Source organism: Protopterus annectens, chromosome 7.part1 (genome assembly GCF_019279795.1).
Source record: "Protopterus annectens isolate FY-2018-M chromosome 7.part1, PAN1.0, whole genome shotgun sequence".
In the NCBI taxonomy this organism is placed as follows: Eukaryota; Metazoa; Chordata; order Ceratodontiformes; family Protopteridae; genus Protopterus; species Protopterus annectens.
This window is the reverse complement of record NC_056740.1, coordinates 365,080,670-365,103,500: the sequence shown is the minus strand read 5'-3', so window position 1 is coordinate 365,103,500 and position 22,831 is coordinate 365,080,670. Positions and strand designations below refer to the sequence as shown.

Sequence of the window (22,831 nt, the reverse complement as noted above, 5' to 3'; positions counted from 1 at the left end):
TAGAAGTGTGAAGTCGGCTTTGAGAAGTTCTTTACTGTGGTCTTTTTATTTCAGGTGGGGTGGGATGAGGACCTCCAGCGAGATTAGTTTGTGATCTGATCTCACCAGTGAGGGGTATACTTCGGTGTTGAACATTGTGCTCCCATGTTCGTGATGATGAGATCAAGTATGTTTTCTCCTCTTGTGGGGATGGTGACTAGTTGTTCCATGGCATTTGAGTTTATGAATTCCAGGAACTTTTGGGCTAGGGTGTTTGGGCTTGAGTAGTGTTCCCAGTCTATATTAGGGTAATTGAAGTCACCTAGTATGATGGTGTTTGGTGATACATTTATCCCTCTAGTGTTTTCAGGAAGGCCATGTGAGGTTCCTGAGTTTGTGAGGGTGGCCTGTAACATGCTACAATTTGCAGAGCAGTCTTGCCTATGGTTAATTGCACCTGGATGGTCTCCGATGCATCGTGCGTTGCCACCAGTCTTGAGGTGTGGGTGTCTTTGATGAATATGGATACCCCTCCTTTCTTGGTATTGTCCGGATTTTGGGGCGGAACGCATGATAAGAGGTAAAACCTGATAGTGCTGGGGTGCTCTCAGGAGCCTTGAACCAGGTTTCTGTCACTGCACAGACATCGATGTTCTCCATACTGAGAAGGGCCTCGAGTGTGCATTTTGAGATTTAGACTTCTGGCATTGAGCAGCATTACCCTTAGTTTTTTCCTTTTTGTGTTCTAGGGTGGTAGGTTTAGAATTTGAGCCTTGCCTAAAAGGCACTATGGGGTGGCAAGAGCCTTTGCCAATATCCGAATCCCAGGGTGACAGGTGCAAGCCGTCCCTCAAGCAGCGTGGCTTGTCCAGCATGTCATCCCAGGCAGACAGACATTGGATCCCCTTTGAATGACACCAGAGTTTAAGCCAATTGTTAAAGCTGATCATCTTATCTCTGTATTGTGGCATCATTCTTGGTGAAGGTAGGATACTGCTCAAGGTCAGGGTCATACCTGCCTGGGCTGCATAATCAGAGAGCTCCTCAATGTCTCTTTTCATGTAGTCCAAGGAGGTACGTCTCAGGTCATTTACACCAGCGTGGACAATGACTGAGTCATATTTGTACCTGCTGTTGAGAGACCTAAGTGCTTGCATTATGTGGCGGATTCTAGCGCCCGACAGGCAGCTTACTGTGACCTTCTCCTTACTCAGTCCGGTGAGCCAGTCAGTGTGTCTGACTATGGAGTCACCAATGACTAGTGTGTCTGGCATTGTGTTTGGCCTTAAGGGCTGTGACTGTTTGACACTCTGACTGTGAGGTCTATGTGTTGCAGGTGTTGTGTTCTGAGGTGGTGGTTGTTTGGGTGTCTGCTTTGGTGGCCTCTTCTGTTTTGGTAGATTTTGATCAGAGCCGAGTATGTCTTTGTGTGTTTATGTGTATGATTTGAGGTTGTGATGGTACTATGTGAGACTGGGTCTATAGTGTGTGTGGTAACCTTCTCCTCCTGACTGGTCTTGCCAGTCCTATGTTGAGAGAGCTCAGCCTCCAGTTTGGCCGTATAGTTGCATCTCTCGCATGTATTTGTGTTTTGTGGGAGGAGGAGAGGGTTGTCTGTGTACATGAGGCAATTGTAACATTGCCTCAATATTCCCAGGTTCACCAGCTGAGCAGGAGAGGACACTAGCAACTGATCCCTCGACATGCTAGAAGGACTAGACAAAAAAACTTTAAAAGAGATTCCGGGGTCGTGAGTGACCAAGGAATGGGGGCTATGCCTTCTTGGGGTGCTATCTATAAGAGTGCCGTATCAAGGTAATAAGTACTGTAGGAGCAAGTGCTAGGTTTAACAGATAGAGAAAAGTCTACTTGGAGTCAAGTAGAGATGATCTTTTAGGTATTAGAGAAAGTGCTAGTAACAGGGATGCTTAAAGGTAAGATTGAAAAGAATGCACTCTGCAGTGTGCACTAGAGAAGTTAGATATGAAAGTAGGTAACTTGAGTTTTCCCTGTTTAAAAGTTAAGGTTTAGTGGAGAGTTACTATTTTTAAAACAGCAAGATGGACTGAAAGGGGTGGTTACTTTTGTATTTTGGTACTATGAAATACTGTAGGATGGCCAATAAATTTAAATAATTGAAGCTGGGATTTCAAAAGTGATGGTTTTGTGATTACTCACATAAGCCAGTGAAAGTAGAGAGAAATGAGATATATGGTCAGATTAACATAAGAGGCGGGCAACTAGAAAGACAGTGGTATTTAACAAGACAACTTAAATGGGTGGAAGGGAGGGGAAAAATTCTGCCTGACTCAGAACAGAAAGAGCTGTGGTCTCTTTTGAAGTTTTAATATGCTGTTAAACAGAATGCAAGCAAAACACAAGGTAAAGAAAACAAACTACAGTATTCAAAATATAGAAAGGCAATACAGAAATACAAAAAATAACAGCAAACTAACCTTTCCTTCACAGCAAAGTGTAGCAGAGTCTGGATGAGCCTTTCATACTGTATTTTGCACTTTTAAACTGTAGTTTTGCTATATTGCTGATTTTTTAAAACTGCTCTTGCAGATTTGTTGCACCGTTTTGTCTGATGAAGCACAGACTAGATTCAGATTTGCTGAATCTGGTTCTGTTTGTTAAAATGAGTACTAAACCAGGTTATCTTTTCTTGGAGAGAGCCTCCCCTGCACCTTTGTTGCAGGAGAGTGCAGTTAGGACTCATCTGATTGAAGGCTGCTGGCACAGGGCTCAGTTTTGTTCTTTTTATTGGTTAAATTGTTTAGTTCAGTTTGACCACTGTTGTTACATAAGCCCTGTGTTTGCACGGGTTTGTGCTTATTTTAATACAGCTCCACAGAGTTAGGCTACCAGACACTGCTCTGCTGTATTCATCTATTACGCGTACTCCACCTCCAAGCACCACTGCGCACTACCGCACAGTGGGGGGTAACCACTGGCAGTTATAGATGCAAAAACTTCAGTAGATAAATTTGCTCCTAGTAGCTGCCCATGATCCGACTGAGACGCCCTTAAATTGTGCTCATCTGTTCAGAGAGCACCTCAGCTGTGCTTTTGCCCCTTAAACAGTTCCAAAACCACCAAATCTACAATAGCCTTATACCGTCTAGAGAACCCCTGCTAGTATAGACCCTTTATACAGCACCCTATTAGTACAGACCCCAGTTATATCACACCCCTACATTTTCTCTCCCCACTGTGAAAACAGGATTTAACCTATCATTATGGATGGCCAGTTCCTCTCCATTTCTCCTACCAGCCTGATTGACATGTGTATCCTGAGGCAGTGTAGCAACTGCGTCATGTACACTGCCAACCCTCTACACCAATCATTCAAGTACACTGAACAAGGTTGTCAAGCTCACATTTCCTATGCAAACCATGCTCAGCACATAAACCATCATATGTGGAGGTACTCATCAGAAACCTACCTAAACACCAAAGACCTTCCAAACACAATCATGCTACACCTAATACAGCACCTACCACTCAATGCACATAAAAACAAGCACCTGTGTCTCACAAATACACCCCTAAGGCAAAGAACATCTACACCAATTCTAGTGGTCATAGGTGACTCCACTGTGAGACATGCAAATGTTCCCACTCACCAGGCTGGACAAGGAAAAGGTTACGGTCAGCCGTCTATCAGGTGCCAGATCTGTCGGATCAGACATACACTCAAGTCTCTCAACAAGAAATACCGTTATGACTCCGTCATTGTTCATGTTAGTGTGAATGACTTGAGACGTACCTCACTGGACTACACATGAAGAGAGACATGACTGAGCTCTATGAATGCTTGTCTCAGGCAGGTATGTCCCTAGCCTTGAGCATCATTCTACTCTCACCTAGGATACCACAATATAAACAAAAAATTTCTTCAACAATTGGCTTAGTTTCTGGTGCCATTCTAAGAGGATCCAGTTCCTGTCAGCCTGGGATGACATGGTCACTAGACCATGATGCTTTTGCCAGAGATGGTCTTCACCAGTCACCTCTAGGCTTTCAGTTACTGGTTAAGGCACTTGCCTCCCCCATAGTGCCTTTTTTAGGCAAGGTCTCAAGAACATAACTTCCATTGTGAAAATATCATACTCAAAAAAATTAAAGGTTATGCTGATAAACACTAGAAGTTTAGATCAGAAACTGTACTCTCTGGAAGCACTCCTCTCCTTGGAGGATGTTGATGTCTGTGCAATCACAGAAATGTGGTTCAGGGCCACAGAGAGTGCCCTGGTCTTGTAAGGCTACAATGTTTTCCACACTGTCAGACCACAAAATGAACATGTGAGAACCAAAGGAGGAGGAGTACCTATCTTCATCAAACATAAATACACCTCTAGACTGGTTAGTCAGGAAAACTCCATAGAGTTACTCCAAGTTCAACTAACTGAGGATAAGATGCCCACTTCAAGTCACTGTTAGCTATAGGCCCCCTTCAATGAACCATGATACCCAGTCTGTTTATTTGGACCTACTTCAGTCAATTAAACTGCAACACTCTAGTCATGGGTGATTTTAACTATCCCTCCACTGACTAGGAAACTTTTAAGAGTATCAACATGCCTGCATAAATGTTCCTGGACTTTGATAATACTAATGCCCACATTTGAGGTTCAAATATTTTCAACCTGATCTTCACCAACATGGGTGACTGTTGCAGCAACACACGTATAGGACCCTCACTGGTTAAATCTGACTACAAGCCAGTCATATTTAAAGTAGCTATAACACCTGAACCCATCTTAGATGAAATCAGGCTAAAAAATTTCAGCAAAGCAAATTATACTCTCCTAAAGGAAAGCATAAATAATTTCCAAGCTCCTGTGCCCACAGATGGCATTGACAGCTAGGCTAAGGTATACACAAATGCCCTGTACAAACATTTAAACAAATATATTGACACAGCTGTACCTGATCCTCAAGAAAAAACAATCCTCCCTCGTGGCAATCTAGCATTAATTTGTTATACAACAAGGGGAAGAAGTTGCTGTCTAAGAAAAAAAGAGAGGTCCCAACACTCGAAAGGTCTATATTAGTACATCGAAAGCACAGGTCAGTGATTGCCTGTTTGCTGACCAATAAACAGTGAACTGTCATTTCCGTGAATGGCCACTACAGTGAATTTTTTACTAGGGCAAAAATCGCTTGCCCATTGTTGTGGATTTGCCCGTTTTCCCACTGTAGTGCGATCTCGGACTTGTTATATTTACTTGGGGGGGGGGGGTGAAGCCATTCCTGCTTGGCCAAGCGATTTTTTCCCCTAGGAAAAAATTCACTGAAGTGGTTGTTCACAGAAATGACAGTTCATTGTTTATTGGTCAGTGAACAGGTGCTCGCTGACCTGTGCTTTGAATGTGCCAATACAGACCCTCACTGGAAGAAAACCCTCCTCTGCTTGAGCAAACAAAGACAACTTGTAAAACCCTCTAAGGGCAACTTCAAAAAAAAATTAGCAACCACAGCTAAGGATAACCATGAGGCATTCTTCAGCTATATCGTAACCTAAAAGGTAGGACCCAGACTTGTGCTGAACTAGCTGTGGATGGCATCACACAGACTGATCTGCAAAAATAGCTAACCTATTAGCTGGCAGCTTTGGCGAAAATCTCACCCCCTTGTCCCCTCCAAACCTTACCTCTACATCTCCCCCACCTTGCATCTCCAAAAAGCAAGGCATTAATGCTCTCTCCAAGGCCAAAAAAATAGCCTCTGTGGGACCGGATGGCATCCCAGGTTGTATTTTAAATGGTCTAAAACATGAGTTAGTGACTCCATTAGGTACTTTCTTCAACCACAGCCTGAGTACTGATTTTGTCCTTGCTGAATGGAAAACAGCAACCTTCATCCCCTTCCATAAAGTGGGTACAGCAACAGACCCTGGGAACTACAGACCCATAAGCTTAACCAGTCTTGTCTGTAAGGCAATGGAACAAATTATCACAAATCTTATAAATAAGGATATAGATGATCTCCAGACCTTTTATCCAACACAGTTTTACTTTGTCAAAAGCAGGTCATGCCTGCTAAACCTGGTGGACTTTACACAATCCCACATCAGTGCATCACTGATAAACTCTCCCAGTTGAATATCAACCCTTATGTCATCAGGTGTGTTGCTAAATGGCTCAGCGATAGATCACACTCAGTCAAAGTTGGGACTTTGCCTCAACTAGCAGACCCATCACCAGTGGGGTTACACAGTGGTCAGTGCTGGGCCCCCCATTATTTGTAATATACTTCTCAGAAGTTCAGACCAAACAGAGGGGGGCATGGCTGACTAAGTTTGATGACAACTGCAAATTAGGTGCAATCACTAAATCTCCAAATGTTGTCAATACACTTCATACACAAACCACTGATTGGTGCCAAAGCCATGGACTCAAACTCAATGCGAAAAAAATACATCATCAACCCCTTTGGTAAAAATGATATCCCTGCAGACTATCATATAAATAATAACACCCTAACAACTCAGTGACAGACTTGGGAATGCAAGTTGACTGTAGCCTAAACTTTGACCACCGTGTCTCTACTGTGGTAAGGAAGGCATTTTACGTTGCACACCTCATTACCAAAGGCATTGCCTCAAGAGTGAAAGAGGTCATGACACCCCTGTACTCGACCCTCATCACGCCAATAAATGAGTACAATGCTCTCTTTGGTATGTACCTTATCAGGCACCTGCAGCAACTTAAGAGACCTCAGAAATTTCTAACCAAGAAAATTCAGGGTCTCCAGCACATCATAAACTGAGAGACTGAAGTCACTGACACTGGACTCAGTGGCATACAGACTTACTTAGAGGACACTTGTGCTTGACCTAAAGAGCAATCTCAGATTCAAGCCTAATGAAAATGCTTGCACATCCGCAAGTCAAATGGGACAAGGGTCACCTGCTCTAGGGAGCTTAACCTGGTCTGTGACATAAATAGGACCTGCTAGAGAAACAGATATGTCTCTCAGAGGTTGCTGCACCTCTGGAATAGGCACCCAGTTCACATTAAGCAAAGCCCCTCTATGATCCTGTTTAAGCATATCCTGGATGACAGGATGGGAAACTGTAAATTCCTGCCAGGGATTTCACCAATGACCTTCCCAGATATGGGCAGTCATTACTAACTAAGCTCTCGAGTTTAGGCAACATCCTTTATATTGGGTTTCTCTAGTAGTATACTGGGTACACACAGCTAGGCTTACAATGCCCTTCAGGTCAATAGCCCAGTAAACGCCTATAAACCTATAGATGCCAGAAGTCTTAACAAGAAACTCCACTTCCTACAAGCCTTCCTCTCCTTGGTGGAATGTGTAAACATTTGTTTGGAATGGAGACATAGTTTAAAGTTGTGCATAGTACTTCGGCAATGCAAGGTTATAATGCCTTTCACACCTTTAGACCAACTATTGCACAGGAGGGAACTAACGGTGGAGGAGTCTTTTGGGTTTCAAATACCATGACCGGAATGGACCCCATTTCTAAGTCAAAGTACGATTAAAAGTTCATGAAACTAGTACTGTTTCAAACTTTGATGTCAGCCAAAATTGCTCTTCGCAGCACCCACAAATGTGCCCAGTAATGACTCCTGCAATTTGTACGGGGTTACATGGATTTGAAACATATCTACATATGATTGTAAATTTATTTTATAAGACCCGTTGCTCCTACTACTATTGGAACTGTCTGGGTATCTTTCTTCCACATTGCTTTTGTTTCTGCCTGCAGATCCTATTTTATGACTTTATCTCTCTCTGTACGCAAGACACTATAGTCACTGGGTGTGGCGATTTCAATGATCAATGCTACTTTTGTCTTCTTTTCTTGGACCACTATATTCGGTTTTCTAGCACCTATCTTTTGAACTGTTGGTAATGGGTGATCCCATGTGATATTAACCATCATTTTCTGTGGTGCTTTGTGGCTCATGTTTCCAGTGATTCTCAACTTCTTCAATACAATAATGTTTGTACAATCCCCAGTGCAACAGTCTCACCACATTATTATGCCTTTCAGTATACAGTCCTTCTGCCATTAGTGTTTCGCAACCAGCAATAAAGTGAGTGACAGATTCCAATTCGATTTTACAAAACTTACATTTGTCCGTTTCTCCCACATGTTCAATGGACTTTATAAACCAGCGTGTATGTACCTCACTATCTTGGGCTGCTAATATTAACCTTTCATTTCTTGGTTTGAATTCGCCTCTCTCCTTAACCATTCCTGCACTCCTTCCTGATCAACAAGAGGTTCTTCAAGAAGTTTTCTATACTTGCAACTACATTTAAGATTTTTCCACATTTCTTGCCTTCTCATCTGGTCCTTCACTTTATATTCTTTCTTTTCTATTTTTGGCACATTCAGTTCCTGCCTGGTTTTTATCTACTTCTGGTTTGATTTCCATTCTTGCTTGACGTCAATATGCTTCTGCTAAATTGAGCAGAGAAGTCATCTTAGATTTATTCTCATGTTTCAAATCCTTCACTACATTTGGATCTTGTGAGGGTAGTAGATATGTGTGGAGTTCCACGATTGCAGATCTATACATGTAATCAATTTCAAGGAGGCCATTCCCTCCTTTGGAATGGGGAATATATAATCTTGGTATACAGTGATTTTTATAAATCATTTGGTGAGCATGGCACATCCTTCTTGTTTTAATACCTAATCTATGTGACACTTTTTGGGGCCAGTCAATCACTCCAAAACTGTAAGTTAGGATAGGAAGAGCAAATTGATTTATAGCTTGTATCTTGTTTCTAGATGTCAATGTTGTTCTCAGGATTAATTTAAGTCTTCTAAAGTATTCCTTACTGAGTTTTATTCACATTTGTTCATGTTTTATTGCTGATCTTTCATCAATTTCTAAGTATTTATACACTCCCTCTTGCTCAAGTTCTTTTATATCACATTCTTGTCCCAAACTGATGTTTTCCTGGTGCTACAGTTTTCCTGCTTTAAAGGTTGCTTTTGCACATTTATCAAGACCAAATGACATTCTAATACCATCTGAACATTTTTGACAACATGCAGTTGTGCTTTCAGTTCCTCATCTGATGAGCTATACAGTTTTAAATCATCGACAAAGAGACGAGAAATCATTAGACTTTGTTGTTTTCTAGGAGCCAAACTATATCCTTGGCCTAAGCTGTTAAATAAACAGCTTAATGGATTAATGGCAAGACAGAATAGCAATGATGACAGTCACCCTGAAATATCCCCCTTTGAATTTTTATCCCTAGGATAATCTGTCTTTTAGCATGGCTAATCAGTGTAGGGTGTATCTTATAAATTTTTAAGCACTCTTTTATCCATGAATGTGGGATACCATCAAATGCTTTTCTGCAGTCAATCCATGCCATACTTAGAGTCTTTCCCTTTTTACAGTTCTCCACTATAACTTTATTTAACAACAAACGATCCTTTGTTCTATATGACTTAGTTTTATTGCCCTGTTGTTCTACTGCCATAATTGAGTTTTCTTCACGATGACTATAAACTCTGTTGGAGTCAATTCCTGTGTATAGTTTATATGTCATTGGAAGGCAAATTATTGGTCTATAATTTTTAGGTAGCTTGCAGGTTCACTCAAGTAAGAGCATTGTTTTGCCTGTTGATAGCCAGCGTGGTGTCCGTTTGGGGTGCGCATATAAATAGTTCTTACTCATGGCTAAATTCTTGTGCAAAGATGTTAATACTTTTAACCAAAAGTTAGGTACTGCATCTGGGCCTAGGATTTTCCAGTTAGAGGCTTTTCTCAACTTTGTTTCAATCTCTCTGGCTGTTACTTCATTCCATTTCATATCCTGTACCTTTAAACTTCTTATTCTTTCTTTTATTTCTTCTATCCATTTAGCATCTTTGTTATGTTCCACAGGATCTTCATAAATACTTCTCCAAAATGCATCTACTCCCACTTTTTGGCGGTCTTTCAATTCCTTTTACCTTATTTCCCAATTCTCTGTAAAACTTTTTTAGGTCATCAATAAATTGCTTATTTTGTACTTTTACCTTATATTTATCTGTGTATCTTCTAAGTTTTTCCGCCTGTGCTGAAATTCATAGTTTATAATTTGCGAAAGTGCATGATAGATCCTGGTCTGTTCTAATACTGTGCATTGCTTTAATCGCATCTATCTTTCTTAGCAATTTTGTTTATCTATTCCCTCTTCTATAATCATCTAACAGTGACACTTCTTGTCTTAATTGCTTTATAGTTTTCTCTATTTGATACTTCCATGATGGTATTCAATTTCTCCCCTTCCTTTCCCTCACTACCCTGTGACCTTGTGGTAGAACTTTATCAGTTATTAATGATAACTTACAGGTCTCCTTCCATGTCCCAGGAAATCCATACTACCTATCTCAATGTTTAACCCAATACGATCTTCATGGGGTGTCTCAACTACCCTTCTATAGATTGACAATTTTACACCACTTCTAATGCACAAGCTCAGCAATTCCTAAACTTTGTTAACATCCTGGAATAGTTGGTCCAGGCTCCTACCAGGGGTACAAACATCCTTGAATTTGATCTCGCAGGCATTTTAGGTTTTACTGGCATAGTCTCTCTGAGATTTACTATCAGAAAAATAAGAAGCACAATCCCCTTCTGTTTGACAGCTCACTTTTTGTTGTCCAGTCATTTGCATTGCCTCCTCAGCATGTTCTGCATAAAAAAATAAATGACTTTGACCCTCCAGGAAAAAATATTCTGAAGATAACTGGATTCAACAGCTTAAATTTCACACATTTCTCAACATTCCTCGACTGCTAGAATAAATTTACCTCTATTCTGCCTGGTGTACAGTGACTAATCATTTTCCAAACACTCTACTGTTTCCAACTTTTAGTACTTTGTCCTTCTGCCACAGTTTTGTCTGAATCAACTTTTTCTGCTGGTAGGATTGCAGCTGAACTATTAACGGTCTTGACTGCTTTCTCACGGCCAGGTCTGGTGCATACACATGATATGCACTTTGAATTAACAACTCCTGCTGTGGAATACCAGTCCAGCTGCTTATTTGTGTTTTAATAAAATTAATACATTCTGTTCTTTCCAGTTTCTCTGGTTCAGCAGAAAATCACTGGTTTTCCCTACATGCTGTGTCCTCTAATTCTATTATTTTTGAACATCTCTTTTTGAACACTCAGCTAGCCTTTTCTTCATTTCTACCTCTGAATTTTGCAGTTTTATCAGTTCATCTGCATATCTGTTTAAAGCTTCTTACTTTTTTTCCAGCCTTTTATTAAAGTTGACATACTCCTTCAGTGTTTTGGTTATTTTAATCAGCTTTGAGGACATTTAACTTACTTTTTCCTGTAAATTACTGGAAGCCATGTCTTGCACCAAAGCTGAAGCTTGAACTGCTTTTTGCTCAACAGCTGAAGGATTCTTCCCAGCCAGTGTTTTCTCCTCATCTTGTGTGATAGATTTTCTTTCAGGGTCTCAGAAATTCTTTTTTGCTCCTTCCCTTTATGTATCCTCAAAAGGACCATACTTAGTACCTCATTACACCTCTCTCTCCAATGTGGCTACTATGCATTTGCATAATTTTATACAAACAAATTTTTTTATTGTTGACCTATTTAACTATACCAATGTAAAATTGTTACTTAGCTTCTTTTTAATGCAACTTTAACTTTATGCATGTAACCCAACATATGTGAATCTTTTTGCTATAACTGCTATTATATCAATATTGTTTAAAATTGTACTTGTTTAAAATGCATTACTGGAGCTTTTCTTCTCGGGTCTCCACTGAAAATGGGCCACAAGCCCAGTTGGACAAACCCGGGTAACAAATGTCAATAAATAAATAAAATAAAAATAAATCATGATACCTCTGGCAAGGCTCCACATGAGAAAGTGGTATCTAAAATATCTTTGGTCACAGCATCAGCACCCTTTATCTTTTCATATCCCAGTCTTGGAGTTTGTCAGAATAGACAACCTTTGGTGGAGAGAATAGATATCTTTAAATCCAAGTCTCCCCTTCTCCCCTCCCTGCTCCAATGCAGTCAGTAACCACAGACACTTTGGACTTTGCTTCGGGAGCAGTTCAGGAGGGATACAATTGCAGGAGGTATGGGACACCAAAGACAGATGTAAGCACAAAAATACCAAGGAGATGCTTGGCCTGATCAAGACACAACCCTCTGAGCCATCTTTGGTACCCATGACCTCTTCAAGTGGTCATGGACAATACCACAGTCATGTACATCAAAAAGCAAGGGGGAACCAGGCTGCATGCCCTTTGCAGACTAGCCATGTCAGCTTGGCATATAGCTTCACTACACGGTCTCACTTTACAGGCATTCTACATTCCATCAGAGCTAAACTGTGTGGCAGACAAACTGAGCAGGATCACGGCAGACCCTCATCAATGGAAACTAGATTAGGAAATCTTCGAAGATTAGCTCAATCTGTGGGGAGTTCCTCAAGTAGACCTCCTTGCCTTCTCTCTGAACAATCAACTGTCAAGATTCTGTTTAAAGGCTCCATTAAGTCGTCTGGAAGACAGATGCCTTTTATTTTCCCTGGACAGAAATGTTCCTGTATGCTTTTCCACCCTTTCCACTAAAGATTCAGAGCACTGTGGTGAGTAATTTTTGACCCAGGCAACTCTGGTGCTCCCTTCTTTCGGAAATGGCCAGCAGCAATTACCACAAGCTTCCTCACAGACTGGATATAATCACACAAGAACAGGGGTATTTGATACACCCTGACATCAATGAACTTCAAACGACTGCCTGGATTCTTCTTCTTCTTTCGGCTTTTCCCGGTTAGGGGTTGCCACAGCGGATCACATGTCCGCACAGGATTGGCAGTGGAGTTTTACAGTGTCGAGTTGCCAGCCCAACCTTCCACAGAAGGCACACACACACACACACACACACACACACACACACACACACACCTACCTAAGGCCAATTTAGAGTGTCCAATCCACCTACAGCATGTCTTTGGGATGTGGGAGGAAACCGGAGCACCCAGAGGAAAGCCACGCGACCACAGGGAGGACATGCAGACTCCGCACAGAAAGCACCCCAGCCGAGGATCGAACCACGGAACCTCTCGCTGTGAGGCGACAATGCTAACCGCTGCACCACCGTGGTCGCCCTAAACGACTGCCTGGATTACAGGGTCATAATTCCTTTTTAGGCATTTGTTTACTGAGGCATGCAGCAGGTACTAACGGAGGCAAAAAAGCCTGCTACTAGAAAGTCATATATTAACAAATGAAAAATGCTTTCTAGTTGGTACCAACAACATAACCAGCACCCATTCAGGGGTAGTCGGACTCTGGTTTTACATTACTTGTGTGAGTTACTATTATATGTCCTTACTTATTCTCTATCATGGTTCATACAGCAGCCACTTCAGCATGTTTGCCCACAGACCCTCTTCTTTGAATCCAGTCTCATCAAAATGTTCTTGAAAGGAGTTTTGCATAATTTACCTCCAAGAATATGAAGTGGCCCCTCCTTGGGATCTTAATTTTGTGTTAGAAAAGCTAACATTTGCTCTATTTGAATCAGCTAATCTGGCTAACTTGAGGTTCTTAAAATGGAGGACAATTTTACTTGTTGCTCTGACCTCTGCAAGATGGGTATGTGAATTGCAAGCTCTTATAGTGAGTCAACCCTATGTCATTTTCCAGAGGGACAGGACTTATTGGAAAACTAATCCTTCTATGTCTAAAGTGGTATCTGAGTTTACGTTAATCCAAACTATTCATCTCCCTATTTTCTTTACTGAACCTTAAAATGACGGAGAAAGTATAACCCGTACCTTTAATGTCCACAGATAGCTCAGATACTATCCTGAAATAACTAAATCTTTCAGAACTTCGGATAAATTGTTAATTTCTTATAAAGGTGAGAAGAAGGGATAATGCGTGTCAAAACAAACTATTTTAATATGTTTGTCTAAGGCTATTACCTTTGTTATACTCACCATAACAAAGCTATTCCACACAGGGACAAGGCCCAATCTACTGGGGCCTTGAGTTCATCTATGGCTTATTGGAAACAAATGGATTTTGGAAGTATTCTAGAAGCTGCTACTTGGTCCTCTGTACATACTTCTACAAAGCATTATAAGCTTGATTCCTTCTCCTAGTCTAGCTTTGCTCCCGAACTCCTCCTTCAACACCTCCCAAGTGTAGTTAGCTAAGGTAATCTGCCCATACAGCTAAGGATAGTACAGCAGTGACCAATATGAACACAGTACAGTTGTGTAAGTTAAACTTACTGTAACAATAGATGTTTGAATGAGCACTGCCACTCTGCCCAAATCTCCCTTGTATTTTGGTGTGTTTTTTATGCCAGGGTGTGCATATTTATTTTTTGTTGTTCCTAGCATTGTCCCTTTGGGGTACAGCCTCCCTCTCTCTGCTGGCAGGAAAGCTCTGAAGGGCTATACACCCAAACTTGCCATTTAGTCAGCTCAGCTTTAGACAGTTTGGGCATATGGAAGGTGTCCTAAAGCTTTAGAAGCAGGCCAACTGCTATATCCCTGGCATGATACAACCCATACAGTTAAGATTACTGCAGCAGTGATCATTCGACCATCTACTGTTAAGGTAATTTCAACTTACACAACTGTATGTACACCCTTTATCTGACAGCTCTTTTTCTGATCTAAGTTTTGCAATAATGTACTTTACTTGGTTAGTCCATTTTATACTGCTTCTGCTACTAGAGCCTTTTGCTTATAATTCCATGCACGAGAAGTTCGTAGTAATGTTACTCAGAATTTGTTTGTTTGGCATGTGCCCTTGGTGGCAAAACCTTTTCTCAAAGCTATTGTTCTTTTCATTTTTTTTTCTCTTGATTTGAAATTTGCAGTTAATAACTCTCTATTTGCGAGAATACCGTTTCCTGCTTTATAGCATTGGCTGCCTCTTTATTAGGTCAGGACTTGACCAAGGTACAGTGATGACCCCTAATAAGGGTGAAGCATTTATTTGTCTGCTGTCTTAATGTTTGCAAATTACAATGAGAAATCCTTTGGTACCAATGCTGCTTAAAGTGAACCAATCTAATTTATTTCATTGGAAGTTACAATACATTGCCAACAATGCTTTACACTATGTAACATATGCAGTAATAATATTGTTCGCTAGATGATATGATGTACAGCATACACTCTACATTTTTGTTTCAAGCTTGAATCCCAGTCATCCTACAGCTGTTGTATATGCAAGTACAATGTTTAACCATTACATTACCTTGAACTGAGGTTTCTCGGAATTGAACAACTGAACATCACTGAATAACCTGAAAAAAAAAATGAAAAATACAGCAATGAATGTTACAAATTTTTTTTCAAAATTTTGTCAACTTCTAAATGGCATTTAGTTACACTTATATCAGCTATGTTTTAGACAGGTACCCCATGCCCTGGCAGGTACAGAGATGGGATATAATTCAGATAGTGGGGAGGAAAGACCTGGATGTGATAGAAAAATTAGCATGTAAACACTGAATTAAGTTTAAAAGAAAGGATTAGCATTACAGGAGAAAAGTAATATAACTTTTAGCATGTTTTAGCATTACTAACTAATCTGCAGAGATGTTTCAGTTACAGTTAACTAATGAAAAGAGTAAGAATAGTATCACACAACCCTATTACCTTTTTATACGCACATTTATGTACATGTACCTTACGGACATCACAGCATGAGAAAGACAATCTTAAAGACTTCAACTGGGGCCTTGTTCAAAGGACTGGACACTGCCTTCCATCCTAGAGGCAGCTACTTGCTCATCTGTCCATACCTTCACTAAACACTACAAGTTGGATCATGTCTCCACATCCAAAGCGTGGCTTGCTAGGGCAATCCTGCATGGCTTTGTGAAGAGTAGCGCCATATCACCACCCTCTTCTTCTCTGTGAGCTGTGGCACTCACCCAAGAGTTTGGAATACTGCAACATGAGACTAGGACACAGAATAGTTGTGTAAAATCTCACCATAACCATAGATGTCCTTCTCTTCCATGTTGCAGTATTCATCCCCCCGCCTTACCCACTTCTCTCAATCTAAACTGACACTTCTTGGATGGCACAAAGCCTATAGAGTTATCCTGGGACTGGGGTCCGACTGGGGCATTCAGTTCTGAGGAAAAGTATGTCCAGATGTCACTGTTATGGCCCATGATCTCTAGGCCAATGTCAGAAGTCCTACGTACCTGGCAGTGACTACAAGCTTTTTTATACTGGCCAGATGTTTGGGTAGCAAGAGAGGAAAACCCAAGAGTTTGAAATACTGCAACATGAGACTAGAAGGACACTGTGTTATGATACGGCACAAAATAATCTCTGAAAGATCCATATACATACATGATCAAGTGTGGAACCTTGCCTGGTTACATTAACTGCAGTAGCCAGAAATTCTGTTGGCAAATGGGCTAGGTTCCCCATACTAAAAAGCTCTCTAGGGCTATGTTGCACAATGCAAGATCAGTAACAAGACTGATCTGATTTCTGATCCATTGCTACCAATCTATGTGGTATGGATGTTTCTCACAGCCTACAAATGGCAGCTCCTTCTCTGCCAGGTTTCAACATGATTTAGAACTCTAGTAAGGGTCACAGAAGTGGTGGGGTATATTTTAGATCCAAATATAAAATCTATCAAGACCCCCAGTGGACTGACAGGATCCTTTGACTGCATAATGGGCATTCGAATGGTATATGTTTCTCCTGGTTTACGGCTTAATGCAGGAATCGGATCTTCCTTCAAGACTATGCCGATTTCCTCAATGACCTAGTGGTGAAGTCACCAAGAAGATTGGTTTTGTGGGATTTTATCCTCAAGATTAATGATAATTTGGATCAGTTTTATTTACTGCATTTGTTTACCAGGATACTCCAACTGGGCAAGGAAAAAAATGACATTTGAGACCCAGAAAGAAAAGCTCCAAAGTCATAACAAATTAGACATTAAACAGAAAAATAACATGGTACATAATACAAAAAAGTAAGACAATAAAACGGTTCTGTATACAGCGTGCAAATAAACAAGTACATCAGAAATGCATACAATACACTACTAAATTCTTCCATACCATGGAAGGTCTGGGGTTTTCTGAGGTCGATACCATTAAGACCCATACAGAACAGTACACATTGGAACTGGGTTTCCAGATGGGTGCAAGGTCACCACAAAACTGTCAGTGGAGCTGACATCTTGGTCAGATTTCCACCTAGCATACTTCAGTCTTACTTGGATGTTGACCTGACTGACTTGATCACCATAGTGGTCTCCCCTGCAATTATGGGTGCCAAAGATTACCAAAGATTATCTGTTATACAATGGGAACCTCTAAACCCTCACAGACTGTATTTATTGATATTTATTTATTTATTAATATTTTATTTTTTCTTGATCTAGCTCATGCATACACATTAAAGACAAACGAATAAAAATAAATGTGTTTAAAACAGCATGACCCTGGTTTGTTAAATATTAAGAGGGAAGGGCAAAGGTTGCAAATGATGTTGGATGGCAAGCCACTGTATGGCAAACAGACTTAGCTGGACAAAAAAAAAAGTTAAAATGATTTATCAATAATAATTTGGCTTGTAAGAGGGTGGAATTTGTGTCCTGAGATGTCTCTGCTGTGATGAATCACTTACTTAGCTTTACCACACTGTGTTTCTGTCAGTAGTTCACAATGAACTGTGGGAATTCTAGGTCTTGCAGAAGAATTTGCGGAGGGTGGGCCTAAATCATCCAGATATGGATAAATCTAATCATAATAGCAAAAAGCTATGACAGAGGTTAGGCATTTTATAAGAACCTTTGGGGCCATAGAACGACCAAATGGCAATGCAGAGAACTGATTATGTAAGGAAGATACAGAGAACTGTAAATACTTCCTGAAGGAAGGGTGCACACTAATATGAAGATATGGATCCTTTAGGTCCAGGGACACCAAAGATGCCTGAGGAAGAAGCATAGGGAACAAAGACTCAACAGTCAACATTATGAAAGAAGGAACTTTCAGAATGGGAACCAAATGCATTCTGGTGTAGAAATCTGTGCCTCTCTGTCAAGGAGGCACTGGCTGAATAGTGCCTTGAGCCAAGAGGTTCTAAAGAGGAGGAGGAAAATGAGGCAACTGGAAAGGGGGGGGGTGAGGAAACCCCCACAAGAGAGGAAGACACTTCCATACTATGAAATAACCATTGTGAACTACTGACGGAACCCAAGAGTTGGTGATTTCTTGTCAAATATGAAACGCTGAATTAACTTTTGGGCAAGAGGAATCTGGCTGAAGGTAACAAGAAGACAACTACCAAACAGAAGCTGTATTGTCCAGAAAGGAAAACTTCTGTCCCCTGGAATCCTAAGCAGGTTTCTCAGAAAAAAACTATCTTAGATGGTGTTTTACCCTTTAACAGCTGTTTATGATCCTTATGCATAAACAATGCCTTAATAATAATTCTAATATTTAGGTATAGGTGAGAGGAAAATTTGTTTAAGGCCCTGCATGACCTCCACTTTGCCTTGAAAAGCTTTACGAAGATTTGCAGCAGCACAACCAAACAGATTTTGGGTATCTAAACGACAGTCCTATAACTTCAACTTCACATTCTCAGGGAGAGACTGTAGCCTAAGTTGGGAATACCACCCTAGATCAAGGATCAGCAGCAGCATCAAAGTGGTATTTGATGAAATGATGAGCTGCTTAGGAAGCTGAATCCAGCAAAGAAAGGGCTGAAGTCTTAGAATCAGACACATGTATGTCAACCAAGACCCCCACATACCTAGTCATATGTGTCTTAAAGTTTATGGCCCTGAAAGCTAAGGTGGTAGAGGTATACACCTTCTTACCATACCTATCCATTGCTCTATTACCCTTATCTGATGGTGATTGATTCTCTACATGGCAAACGAGATCTGAGGAGATGGGTACTATGGGTAAACTTAGCTCAAGAGTTTTTGGCTGGGGCGAGCTTGTGATATCGGCCAAGTCAGTTTCGAGGACGGAACAGAGACCCATCATTCATGACTGAATGGAGATTAACAACATCAGATCACATGTTTAAGGTCCTCTAAAGCCTTGCCCTTATCCTGAAAGGACTTAAATCAGCAGCAGCTTCGCCAAACAAGTGTTTATTATCTAGAGCAGCATCCATCAATTTAGCCTTCATATCATCAGGCAAAGGTTATAGCTGAAGCCATGAATATCTCCACATCACAAATCCAAAAGCAGCAGCCCTAGATGAAGCATCTGCTGCATCATAACTACACTTGATGGAATGACGAGTCACCTGGGACAAAGTCCCCAACAGGGAAAAAGAACAAGGCTTCCCTCAGAGCCTGGCAGATCAGAAATTTCCTGACAGGTCTGGAAAAGAAAAGCCAATATGTACCTAGATATATGGGTCTGATAACTAACCACCCTAAAAGCTAAGGTAGAAGAGGTATAAATCTTTTCACCCAACCTGTCTATGGTTCTGTTATCTTTATCAGAAGGCAGTAACTTAGGAGAAGGAAGTGATTGAGATGGCTTGTCAGAAACCACCATGGGGTCAGCAGAAGGGCACTTATACAGAAATTTACAGTCCTCAGGCACCCTATAAAACTTATCAGATTTCTTGGGGGCAGGAGGCTGCGAGTCAGGAGCCTTAGATGTATTAGAAAAGGCATCCAACAAAGCAGCCAAAACAGGAGGGAGAGTAGAAGGTCTGGGAGAATCCATCTGCAATAGCTCATACCATCTTTTTTGTACCTCAGAAGCCTGAGCAGAATCCCATTTAAAGAATTCCTTCATTCTAGAGATTATATCCCTAGAAGAAATTTCCTCAAAAGGGGTATCAGGACTAGCAGATTCCTTTTCCTCAGACCCATAATCTAAAGGAGAGGGAATCTGAGAGGAGTAAGCAAGGGATTCCTCATCTGAATCCACATCGTCCTCTGAGGAATCCTGTTCCCTGGGTCTTTTAAGGGGAGTAGGGGACAAAGAGTGCCTGGATCAGAAACTCCTCAAGGAGGCTTTCAAGCCATCAAAGCACTAAACAACCCGAGTGAACTTCTGACATTCACTTTGTGGATCCTTAGGGGTTGCAGAAATACGCTTAGTTTTCTGCTTTTTCATTAAGGGGACATCCGCCTTATAAAACTTAAAGGGCTCTGACCCCGGATGGCATTCAATAATTATAGTTGGGACTTCTTCTCTGACCAAAATTTGAAGAACACCCCTAAGCCCCTCAGAGATAATCAGCTGAGGTTCCCCTGAATGTCCGAAGCAGAAGTCTGCATTGCTTCCAAGGACGTGCTTAATGTCAGATCCCCATCGGCTGCCAAGATGGTCATGGCAGAATAATCCAACAATGAAGCCGAGCAGACTACTGGGCTTTTACTCACCTTAGGAGAGACATCTGGTGGAGGCTGTACAGAAGAAGAAGCTGGCCAAGAATTCTTGGCCTTCTTCATGGACAGCTGCCCCTTGGTTAAGGAAGTTCCCTCTATAGTGTCTTTAGTTGGGATGTTAAGACATTGATCCTCCAAATATAAAGCCAAAGAAGTACTACAAAGGGTCTTAAAAGCAAAGGCCTAACAGGGCGAACATGATGTATGCTCGTAGGAAATGCAATATAGGCACTGCTTGTGACAGTCTTTACAGGGAATCTGTCTTCCATACTGGCATTTACCCTTCTTGGATGGCATGAAACCCTACAAGCAACAAAAATTAAAATATAAGATAAGATATGACAAAACCCCAATGAGGCACTTATCTGGAATGGCTTGGTGAACCAGCAATGGAACAGGCATTCAGGCTGACAATCAAAGATGGCATTCGGACTAGTGGCAAGGAGGTTCTGAGGATGGTACATCCGGACATCCCCTTTCTGCCCTATACTTCACGAGAAGCATATGCGTGATGTATGACGTAGCTTAAAGTAACCTTAGGCTTTTGAATACTGGCTGGACATCAGGCCACCCTTGGCAGGGGATCCCTATTGTTATCAAAATTGCAACAATGAAACGGAAGGACATCTGTTCTTCTACAAGCAGTTTAAAACCTACTTGTTTAGACAGGCTTTTGATGGGACCTGGGGAAATATTAAATAAATGTACGGTAGTTTCTAATGTGCCTTGATCATTTTTTAGAAAGGGGTACGATTCAGATATTAAGGTCTCTGTCCCATAGCTCCAAGGTGAGTGGTTTAGATCTCTCCTCCCAAGCTCCAGTGTTGAGAATTTGATTCAGATTTCTGGTCACTGTCAGGGTGGAGTATGCATGGGATTTCTCCAACTCCTCTGGTTTTCCCCACATCCAAAGAACATGCCTGATTGATTGAGTACCCTAAACTGTCCATATATATTGCATTTACCCTTGCCTTTGTTGCCTGGATCACTGCTGCAAAATGTCCATGAAGACTAGTTCACTTACCTGGTTAACAAATAAATAAATTACAAATTAAATTAAAATAAAAAGATACACTATACATGAATAACAATTTGTACATGTTATTCAGCATTACTCTGATGCCAATGTAAATTGGCAATGCTTTGTATGTACCACCTAACTACATGGTGTTTTCTCCTTACACAGCCAATCATTATGCACAACAAATGGAAACACTGACATCAGGTCAACATGGCAGGAAGCAAAAATGACATGTTAATTTGGGTAGCATGAAAATGAGTTTCTTTCTTTGAATCATATACAAGCACTTTTGTGCCTGACAGCATTACATGTTTGAATGAGCTCATACAGATAATACAGTACTGCTCACTGCGTACCCCCCCACTGGTGATTCAGTTTGTGTCTTGCATTCAGTTTTGGAGACCACGTCTGCATCAGAGCCCTGGAACCAGGAAGATGGTATTGCAGACACTGCTGAATGTTCCACTGGATGCTTATACGCACACAGTTTCACATAGCTCTCTTTGTATGCTCTCCTATAAAGAAACAATATCTGGTGTGGCTACAGTGTTAATCAACTGAGTGGAAGGGGGAGTGTTAACTTAATGTTACTGGGTAACGCTCTCATCTTTTACCCTCAACCAGCATTTGGTACAGAATTTGAGTGTAAAAAGAAACCTGAAAAAGGACATTTTGGCACAAAGATTAGTCCCTCAGCCCCTAAAAGAAAATAAAAATTTAAAAAAATCATGCCCGGGGAAGAGTAAGTGACCATCATGAAGCCATTTAAAAATAACAGGAATTGCTGGACAAACAGACAGACTGCTCTGTTATGTAAACTTTTCACTCGTTATTAACATAAGATGGGCACACAATAGAATAGTGTCCCCAAAGCAGCTATAATAATGGACTCAATGAAATCTTGAGACTCAGATTGCCAAGCTCCCAGAGACCAAAAAATAAAAAGGCTGAAAATACAGGAAAGCAGCAAATGTCAAGCATCACTTTTCTTCTTAAATGCGTGTTTTTTTTGCAGAGGCAAACCCCCCCCCCCCCCCCCAAAAAAAAGTATATATACAAACTCAAAGATTCTCGTGTCTCATTGAAAATGGGAATATACTGACTAATGACAATCTTTTACTTGGTATGTGATTCAAAGAAAGAAGCTCATTTTCATTCCTTGTGGTCTCCACATTTCAGGACTCAGCAATGTGGGTCTGAAAATTTAAATGGTTATCATATTAATCTGTTTGTCTTCAGCTTTCATACTTTATGCATAGTAGAAATGGGAGGGTGTCTAGGATGGCGAAACAATTTCAGTATACCACTTTTTTAAGATTCTCACAGTGTCTAGTACACTTAACTAGGCTGCCTCTGCCACAGTTTTAGACTAAATATAGAATGGTGTGCATAACACAGACAAGCATGACTGTTGAGAGACGCATG

General features: G+C 41.0%; 1 protein-coding gene across 5 annotated transcripts in view; it reads right to left on the bottom strand.

Annotated features, from left to right (window-relative positions):
- Positions 1–22,831, bottom strand: part of PXK (PX domain containing serine/threonine kinase like) — a 1,650,359-nt gene that overhangs the window by 695,684 nt on the left and 931,844 nt on the right. For all 5 annotated transcript variants that reach the window (XM_044078801.1, XM_044078798.1, XM_044078800.1 and 2 more), the window contains exon 13: positions 15,232–15,280. In XM_044078801.1, coding sequence (XP_043934736.1) covers positions 15,232–15,280 — 49 coding nt within the window. The remainder of the gene's footprint in view (positions 1–15,231; positions 15,281–22,831) is intronic.